The following is a 10,343-nucleotide window of genomic DNA, read 5'->3' as shown; positions in this document are numbered from 1 at the left end:
TAGGCAATGGGGGTTAAGTGACTTGTCCAGGGTCACACAGCTAGGACATGTCTGAGGCCAGATTTGAACCTAGGACCCCCATCTCTAGGCCTGGCTCTCAATTCACTGAGCTATCCACCTGTCCCCTGTTATATACTTAAAAAAAAATAAACAGTACAAAGTGGAGATTCACAGTTTCTTTCATTCATTTTGTGTTCTGATAGAAACATGAAAAAACTTTTTTTTTGCATTTAAATTCAAAATGTCAGTCAATAAAAATATAAACTAAAGGTGTTCAAAAAGACCTCATATAGAAGGCAGTGTTGGGAGTTGCATTTCCACACTAAAAATCCTCACCTACCCTTTATACAGTACATACTCACATAAGGAAAATGATGTCAAGACTTATAAAGTGAATTGAACAGAATTATGTAGCAAAGCTCAGATTTAAACATGTCTATTCACTGAAATGCTGCTAGTTTTCACTATATCATAGCTATCTCTTGATGTATAAAGCTTTGTTTACCTCAAAATATTTCCAAAATATGAAGTTACTCTATGCTGATGCCTTGGTGATGCTGGAGATAGAGAATGGGGAGTGAAGATGAGGGGAAGAGGGAAGTTCCTAAATCAGTAACTCCATTGCTAAATCAGAATGCCAATGTAATTAAACATGAGACGGACACCACAGAGTGAGAAACACATTCATCTTCTTGGCAAGTCTTTTCTTTCTGATCTGCCAGTCAGTATTTTGGAATCATTTCCTCTTCCTCTCTTCTCTCCAGGAGCAGAGGTAACTTGGAAGAAAAAGCAACACAAGCAGCTTGGTATGACTAATTAGGGTTTGCTGCACTAGGCATATACCAGCAAGGCTCTCTATCCTCCCCTCCCCTCCCCCACCCTCAAATACCTCCTGCTTACACAGGAGAGACAAAGCTGTGGTGGAACCAATGATGTCCAATTTCATTCATTTACATGTGTACGTGACAGGCAACATCTGCTCAACAAAAGTATTTTGTGGTCTTGTTTCCTTCACTACACACTCCTTCCCACTCTTACCATGAACCCTATTTTCTACTCAGTCTCATCTGGATTTTAAACAAGAATATGATTTGGATTCTTGAAAGTGCAACTTTACTAATCCTGCTGAAACCAATTCTTTATTTTCTTAGGCTATTTGATCAAGAACAGATAGTGACAGTCTAGTTTAGTATTTTATCCAGGAATAAATGAGTTCATTACCATCCTCAAAAGGAAGAAAGTTCCACTGTTAGAAAGAAAGGAAATTTTACCAACCAGTTTCACCTTAAAATGAGGATGTTTAGCAATCAAGAAAGAGTCAAACTTTCATTTAAAAGCAAGTGATGATGGTAGTTATAGGATATTTTGCAAAAACAGGGATAATAGGGAATAAATAGTGAAGTGAATGGTAACCTAGTAGTTGACCACACAGCTTCAGATTTAATATTGACCTGGTATATCTGGTCTATATTCTGCATGACAAAGCAATTAAAAACAAAAACAAAAACAAAAAAACCTGCTTGAAATTGTTCTCAAATGAAGCTGCATTTCAGAAATCATTCAAACCAACTGCTTATCTATCCCTTATCCCTTCCCACATACTATCCACCATTATTAAGAAAGTAGGTTTTTCTTTTCTTTTTTGTTTTTAGCAAAGTAAATGACAATAACTAAATCCAATCTACCTTCCAGCAAATAAATGCCCCCTACCTCCCTTAGCCCCTGCACTCATTAATCACGCTGCAACTAAAATCTGATCATTTTATGTCTGGAGTATGCATGATTGAGCTATTCAAAAGATGTCCTCCTTGGGGACTTAGAGCAAGTCAGGCAGATGGGTTTTCCCAAGGCCAGTTTCTAAGTACCCTAAGGGACTTCCTGTTCTAATAGCTGCTAGAGCCTAGAAGTAATGCCCTTTATGCTGGGTCTCAGCTTTTGCAATTTAAACCTATAAAGGGATAATGCTGTCCAAACAGAAATCTCTTTCTAGGTTTCCATTTGAAGTTTATCTTTATAGTACTATGCATTAGAAGTCTCAAAGAACCATTAGCTTCCTTCACAGCTTAGCTCAAAAGTCACCTTCTACATGAAGCCTATCTTGATTGCTCCAATTGGTAGAGCTTCCTGCCCCTCACCCCGCGCCCATCCGCAAATTACTTTGTATTTTCTTTGTCTATATTTTATATTTACTTACATTTGCACAGGTTGTACAGTTACTACCGTAGGCCAGTTAAGTAGCTGGAGTCAGGGTATGTTCCCCTTTTTTGCTTCTCGCTTTGATTAAGGCTAACATTCAGAGAAGGGTTGGTAATTTGAGTTCGAAACCTAAGCCTGGGAAGTGGAATGGAAGATGGTGGGATTTCGATCACGTCCTCCTCCAACCCTTGACCCTTAGAAAAGAGAAGAGAGAAAAAGATGAGATTTTAAAAGTAGATTGTGGTTTGTGGAGTGAGGGGTCTTGAAGGAATAACAAATAAATCCAGTCAGAACTAGTTATCCAGCAGTCGGACCAGGGTGAGGTTTTTAAATGACAAGAATTGCACCCTTCCTGTGATGGGGAGGGGGTTTTGGTGGCAGTGTAACCCAGTTCTCCTCCCTGTCCACTAAGTCTGGGAATAGTTAAAAAAAAAAAAAAAGGTGGGTGGAGACACTGGGCCTTTTCCAGGTCCAATGATAACTCGTTTAGGCAAAAGCTTGCTTTTAAAAGAATAATTATAACAGAAATTTACTCTGTCCTCCCCACCCAGTCCCTCAGAACTAACTTCCATTCCCAAACCCCGTTGGTCCTCTCGAGGGCCGAGAGCAGCCCTCCCGCTCCTCCTCCTCTTTCTCTTCCACCTTCACCTCTTCGTCCGCCCCCGTCACATGTGCTGAGAGCAGAGAGCGTTCTCTTCCCTTCCTCTCTCCTCCCCTCCCCACTCCTCCCATTCCCTCCCAGCCACCTCCTCCCCTCCTCGCTCCTCCGCGGTGCGTGTGTCTCGGTGTGTGTGTGTGCCAGTGTATGTGAGCGGACGCCCGAGTGTCCACGGGCCAGTGAGGCGGGGGAGCAGGCAGTCCCGCAGCCGCCGCTGCCACTGCCTCCTCCGTCCCGAGAGCTGCCCCTCTGTCGCAATATGCCTCCGCTGCCCTCTGGCTTTTCGCCATGTCGAGGATTTGCGGGAGCTTTCCCTTCACTCTGCTTCTAGGTCTGGTCGCCGTACTGCTCAAAGGGAGGCTCGTTCCCGCAGCCTCAAGAGCAGAGCCCAGCCGCTCGGACCTAAGCCTGATTCAGCAGCAACAGCAGCGGCAGCAGCAGCAGCAACAGCAGCAGCAACAGCGACAGCAACAGCAGCGAGAAGAAGAGGAGGAGGACAGGCCAGAGGTGCCAGGAGCATCCTCTACCCCATCCAGTTCAGGTAGGGTCTCCAGGACCCAGTTTTCTACCTTCCTATTCCTTCAGCTTGATTCAGGAAGCCTCTTCTCTTCTTAGCCAGCTCTATTTGCATCACCCCATTTTGCAGTTCCCACTCCCTCCCTTCTATTTTTTGTGCAGATCCCCAATTTTCCCTTGTGGTTGGGAAAGATCCCTTCCGAGAGTCTGGCTTTCTTTTAAGCGCATTGCACTGCAGTCTAGGGGTGCGGGGGAGGATAGCTGCCTTACCCAGTCTTCCCCGCCCTCTTCTATTCCCAAATTCTGTCTCTCAAAAATGAATTCTTCTCTCACCAAATCCTCCATCCTGACGCACATTCTGACTTTCTAAATCCTACCTTTCCTATTCTAGGGAAAGAGAAACCTTTCAAAACATTTCTCCCTTCTATTGGATCCTGCTTAAACAGGATTCTAAAAATTAGAGCTGTAGAGGCCAATCTTTCCGACTTGCAAAGATAACTTAAATGAGGCAATTTCTTGGTGGAGAAGGGGAAAGAGGGTTACTCTGCTGTTAAGGAAGTAAGGGGATTATGGTTCTTACTATTTTTGTATCCATTAATGCTCCACTGGTAATTCAAGAACAAAATTGCCTTTAGCAATAACATACCCTTTCCTCCCTCTTCTCCCTCTCCCCCCCAACCCCCACTTTTCGGCTGCTGCTATGCTGTCTACCTAAACATCATTTTCTATGGTTCTATGGAAGCTCTTAGGAATTGTGGGGTTTTGCTGATGAAAATGTTGATGTTGTTTTGAATTGCTACCTGCTAGCCCTATACATGATACCGCAAATGAGGGCTTTAGAGACAGGAACAGGTTTCTGCTTTGAAAGAATCCTCAAGAGTACCAACTCTGCTTTCCTACCAGAAAATCATGAGACAAAACAGGATGATTTAATTTGCCAAAGTTCTGTGCCTAGAATGAAATAGCTTTAAAGTGTTCTGTGAAGTGCGGATAGTTCCAGCGCCTTCAAAAACCCAATTGTTGATTATTATTATACTCTAGATAAAAATGTCTTGAAGAAATGTGTTTGATAGGATTTTCCCATCCTCTTATCCCCCCAGCCCTTGTAACTGGGGATTGGTACCAAAGCAGATGAAAAGATGTTTCTGTGGAAACACAACCCACAAAATCAAAGGCAGTTTTAATAGGAAAATTCTTGCTTTATGGAGGGAATTATCTTAGTAAGCACTCAAAAATAAGAAGCAAAGTCTTTGAAGGAAGAGCTAATTATTGACAATTTTTTCTTGTCTATTAATTATCTTTAATTTTACTTTTGAAATTAAGTAGTATTTAAACAGTAAATGGATTTTCACTAGTCTGACTCATTTTAGACTCAAGAATATGAAAAACTTAAAATATTAAAATATTTGTATTTTTACTGTACATATCTTAAACATTTTTTTTTAGTATTTTGAGAAGGACACACTAGGAAATATATTTGGGAAAACATTACTAGTGCACCTTATTTAAAGGTCAGAATTCTCAGGCATTAGGAAAGTAATAAATATTCAACAGATTAATGCCAGGGCCTGGATGGTTTTATCCTGAGGGGTTCTTCTTTTATCACCCTAGAATTCTAAACCAGTGGTGAACAAAGGGTAATTCAACTAATGTCTTTCTTAATAGTAGGAATATAGAATCATGTAACCTTATCATAACCCTCTGGGGGAAAAGATAGACTTTACTATTCCTTTGATAACATTAAGGCTACCTTAATCCCTAATGTATTTATAATGTCTAATATCTCATCAGACAATTGAAAGTATACCCAACTTTAGTAGTTACTTTTAAATCTTAAGCATTTTTGGCTAATATTGCCTTGATGACAATTTTATTTTTTTCCTCTGAAAAGTTTAGGCAATATTGAATATGGAAGTAGGCTTATACATCCTCTCTGTATTTTTAGTTAATAGCTATACACAATGCACCAAAGATTGAAAATTAATTGATAGCTAAGGCCAAGTCCATTCATTAGGTTCTTTATAAGTGACTCATAGATCTGCAGCTTTGCTTGACCTTCCTCACTTTCCCACAATATTCCAATATTTGGAACTTAAGTGACTATCAATATCCTGAGCCTTTACATAGCTGTTACTGAATCTGATTTTTTCTTCTATATTCCTTTAGTTATTCACTCAAAAATGAATGTTTCATGTATCAACTCTGTACTTAGCATTTTTTTAAGCTCTTAAGGGAAAAAATGGATGAAACAGATTTCTTGTACTCAGGTAACTTTTTTTGTTAATAAGATTGATAAGATTCATGCTTAGACAAAATGCAAATGAGAGTATAGCTGTTAGGTTAGAGTAGGACAAAGTGTCAGGAGATCAGATAAGGTCTGAGAGAGAACACTTCTATGAGAGATCAGTGGAGGCTTCCTGGAAGAGGTTGTATTTGAACTGGGCTTGGAAGTTAGGTAGGATAATCTATAAATGAAAATGGATGTAGGGAAGAAAAGATATTTTCACCCTCAGGAATAGCTTAAGTTAAGGCAAAGTTAAGTTAAGTTAAGGCAAAGAAATAGGAAATAAGAGGATAAGTAGTTCAGATGGGTGGAGTAAATAGTATGTGAGGAAGAATAATGTTAGATAATTGGAAAGATAGTAAAGAGTAATAGCCTAATATTTTCATAGTACTTTATAATGTTCAAAATACTTAATATGTATCAATTAATTTGGTCATCATGATGTCCTTATTATGAATTAAGAAATCTGTTATTCTCATTTCACAGATTCGGAAAATTGAAGTATAGATAACTTAATTGATTTATTCAAGGTTATTAATTTAATTTTGACAGTGCCTAACCCTAAGCCCAGATCTTCAGACTTGACAGTGTGGAGACCAAAATATTGGGCTCAATCTACTCCCCTAGCACTTTACCTGTCTTTGCCTCAGTTTTTTCACTTGTGAAATAAGATGGATAAAATAGATGATCTCTAAGGATACTTCCTTTTTTAAATTCAAAGATAATTTATTCTCCCAATCACATGTAATAATAATTTTCAACATATGTTTTCCAAAATTATAAGATCCAAACCATCTCCTTCCCTCTCTTCCCTCCCCCCACTTGAAGATGGTAAGCAGTTTGGTCTGGGCCATACATATATTATCATGAAAAACATGCTTCCATGTTGATTATAAGAGCACACTCATATAAAACCAAAACCCCAAAATAAAGCCATAAATAAATTGATGTGAAAGATAGTACACTTTGATCTACATCAGACTCTCAACAGCTCTTTCTCTCGAGGTTGTTACTATTCCTTGTCATACATTAAGGGTACTTCTCATTATAAAATACCTTGATGTTTGTAAAAACATGTGTTTTTATTGATATCTTGTTTTTATGTTGCCTTCATTTCATAATACACTCAGTCCTTGGCTTTTGCAGGGTAACATTCCAAGAAAATAGTGTGAAAGTCAAAAATGTGAATGTTGATACATTGAATGTACATGAAATAGGGGATTAGATTCACATAACCACCAAAAACTGTAATCTTTTGTTAGAGATTGCTGCATATAATTTTTATAACAAGATATTTTGATTATAGACACTTTTCCTAACACAGTAGCCATGAAATAATCCATAAAAAGCAGTACAAAAAATAAAATTGGTAACATGCAAAACATTTTTTTCTCACTGGTAATTCCTAGAATTCTGTGACCTTTTGTGCTAATGCCTCAGTGAAAAAACACCGATCTTAGACAATATTAACTTTTCATTATATATGAAATCTACAGTACTATAAATATGTTCCTCCTTTTTGTGAATATATTCAACCTTAGGTTCATCAACATCAAATATGGGGAGCAGTAGGTACCAACATGACCTTGCAAGTTATCTAACACTTTTATTTTCTCACTATCATATCAATGACTACTCTCTTGGGTTTAGAGCCCAAAGGACTTTCACTCCACCTTGGGGGCATAAATACAACAGAAAACTTGAGTTTTAAAGGCAAACAATGAAAATGCATAATGAATACAATTAAAGCTCTATACAAGACAAGGTAAATAAAACTAGTGAAGTGCCTAGTAGTATGACAGCCACTACACAAACTTCTGCAAATTGTTCTCTCATTTTTTTCTCTATTGCATATAAATACAAATACTACATGAAAATGAATATTAAATAATAAAATCAAGAGAATTGTCACAAAATTAAATACATAAGTACTGAGGATAGACTGTCTCCCTCTGCTCAGGAACATTATAAAAAAATTAAAAGAAAGAGATAAAAACAGTTCAGTAACATTAAGTACATGTTAAGCAAATACGGCAATATATTCTTCACAGTCCCCAACCTCTGCAAAGAAGAAAGGAAGGAATAATTTTATAGTCTCTTCTTATGGGCAAAAATCAGTCATTATAATTATTTCATGCTTAGTTATAGTTTTTATTGTTATTTCCATTTTCATTGTCTTAATCAGCATATATGTGTGTGTGTGTGTGTGTACACACACACATATATTGTTTTCCTAACTTCATTTTTCATGTATGTATTCCCAGATCTTTATGGATTCTTCATATGCATTGTTTCTTACAGTGAAGTAATATTCCATTAGATTATAGTACCCCATTTTGAAATTTTAACTATTAATCAATTAATGGACATTTATTTCCAGTTTTTATCAACTATAAAAGTGCTGCCACAAATATTTTGGAATATATTGGATCTTTCTACCTATTACCTTATTGAAGTATGTGTCTAGATATGGTAGCTCTGGATAAAAAGGAGGAGGAGAAGTTAGGTAGGGCATAATCATATCTTAAATTCCTACTATATGCCCAATACTGGGCTAAAGGTTATGGACTTGGGGTTTTTTGCTTATCATTTCCAATTGTTTCTAGAATGGTTAACACAATTGACAACATATTAATATATTGGTGTCCATATTTTGTCATCTACATATGGTTTCTAGCCAGTAACTAGTTAGTTTTCATCAACTACATTGAAACTATAATTATTAATGCCTCATTACTCTTCTAAAATATTGAGAAATAAGGGAATAGTAAAGTAAAAAAAAGGTACTTGGTCTACTGGAAAATAAATTGTGTATAAATTATTAACAATGGTTGGTGAATATCTAAGTTTTAAAATGTAAAGCTTAGTTTCTAACTAACTTAAGACATTATCTTAAAAGTAGTGCTACAACTTTTAGTGTTGCCATAATGACTTGTCCTTCCTACTAGAAGGTGGAGCAAGAATGAGATAGAAAATTTTCTAACTTAAGCATATTTGATCACTTACTAACATTGTCATTTCTCCCTCTACACTATCTCATATTATTATTTCTTTCCACATATTCCATATTGTCAAGTTTGTGACCTGTATTTTCACTTCTTCATTGTCTTTACTCATAGTGCTCCCTATACTTCCAACCTTTCCCTTTTCTTACTCTGTTTTAATTGTTTTTTTCTTTTAAACCTTTACCTTCTGTCTTAGAATCAATACTGTGTATTGGTTCCAAGGCAGAAGAGTGGTAAGAGCTAGGCAGTGGAGGTCAAGTGACTTGCCTAGGGTCACATAACTAGGATGTGTCTGAGTTCAGATTTGAACCTAGGACCTCCCATCTCTAGGCGTGGCCCTCAATCCACTGAGCCACCTAACTGCCCCCTGTTTAATTGTTTGTAATGCTTATTGCAGTCTCTAGACAGTCTGTAAAGGGCCAGAGAAATGCTAGTATATCCAAGAAACTTTTCTTCGTTTCTAATCAATAAAGAACTTTTCCTACTTATACACAAGTAGTATTATCTTTGAATTTTTTCATATATTTAAAATGTATTACTTTGCATCATAGTTACTCATACATGTAATGTACCCCTTTCCACCAACTAGGGCAGAGGATTATATTAACCAATTTTTTTGTATTACACTGGTCTTCCTACAACAGATAATTAAAACGTGCTTGTTGAGTCAAATTTGTTTTCACCAATATGAAAAGATAATCTTTGTGTAACTGTGCTAGTTTTTGGTGGAAATAAAAATTTGAGGTGACTAGGATCAATATTCGGGACAATAATCATAGCTACAACCATATTCTACTTCTGTAGATCACTCAGAAAATTAAAGGGGGCAAGGGAAGCAGTTAGCCAAGGCAACTTGGGGAAGTTCTGTTAAAATTAAAGAGTAATAGAACACCCATGAGGAGGATAATCTGAGATTAGAGAGGCCGCGTGGTGGAAGGGGAAAAGAACTGTATTTGGAATGAAAGTCTAAAGCCTAAAGATTCTAATGTTAGCCCTTCTGTTTACTACCTGTTTAAGCTTAGGAAAGTCACATTGATTCTCTGGGCTTCATTGTCTTCATCTCTTCAAAGTGAAAGATTAGACTAGATAACTTCTAAAGTATCTCTTAGTTGTAACTCTTTTGATACATGAAATTATAATAACATACTCTTAAAATTATGTTTTTCTGTTCTGCATACTATGGATATACATTTCATTAATACAGTATAGGAAATTATTTTCTTATATTGTAACTTTATGCAAAATAACTTCATTTGAATATTTAATTTTTGCATGTTGTATCTTTACTAATTAAATATATAATGCAAACATATACAAATGACACATTAATCAAATATGGCAGTATATATTCAACAGTTCCCCACTTCTGCTAAGAAGGAAAAGTAGTCTTATATTATCTTCTTCTGGACCAAGGTCAGGCATTATCATTATTCAGTGTAAAGTTTTAGTTATTATTTTTCAATTTTCATTATAATCAATATATTTATTATTTTCCTAGTTTTGATTACTTCACTTTTCATTAGTTCATGTAAATGTCCCTAGACCTCTATGTATTCTTCATATGCATTGTTTCTTATACTTAAGTAATATTCCATTAGATTATTATACCACACTTTGTTTACATTTGTTTACATATACATATATACATATATTTAATTAGCAAAGAAAATGTAATATTGTAAAA

The 10,343-nt window shown here is 36.5% G+C and overlaps 1 protein-coding gene across 1 annotated transcript in view; it reads left to right on the top strand.

The window, feature by feature from the left end:
• The first annotated feature begins 3,142 nt into the window (after nt 1–3,142).
• The window catches only part of FAM171B (family with sequence similarity 171 member B), an 84,050-nt gene continuing 76,849 nt past the window's right edge, over nt 3,143–10,343 (top strand). Inside the window, exon 1 of the mRNA XM_044666460.1 lies at nt 3,143–3,395. Within this exon, the coding sequence (XP_044522395.1) occupies nt 3,143–3,395 (253 nt within the window). The remainder of the gene's footprint in view (nt 3,396–10,343) is intronic.

The sequence above is a fragment of the Gracilinanus agilis genome, chromosome 3 (genome assembly GCF_016433145.1).
Source record: "Gracilinanus agilis isolate LMUSP501 chromosome 3, AgileGrace, whole genome shotgun sequence".
NCBI lineage: Eukaryota > Metazoa > Chordata > Mammalia > Didelphimorphia > Didelphidae > Gracilinanus > Gracilinanus agilis.
Note: the sequence above shows the minus strand (reverse complement) of the source record. Positions and strands in the feature narration are given on the sequence as shown.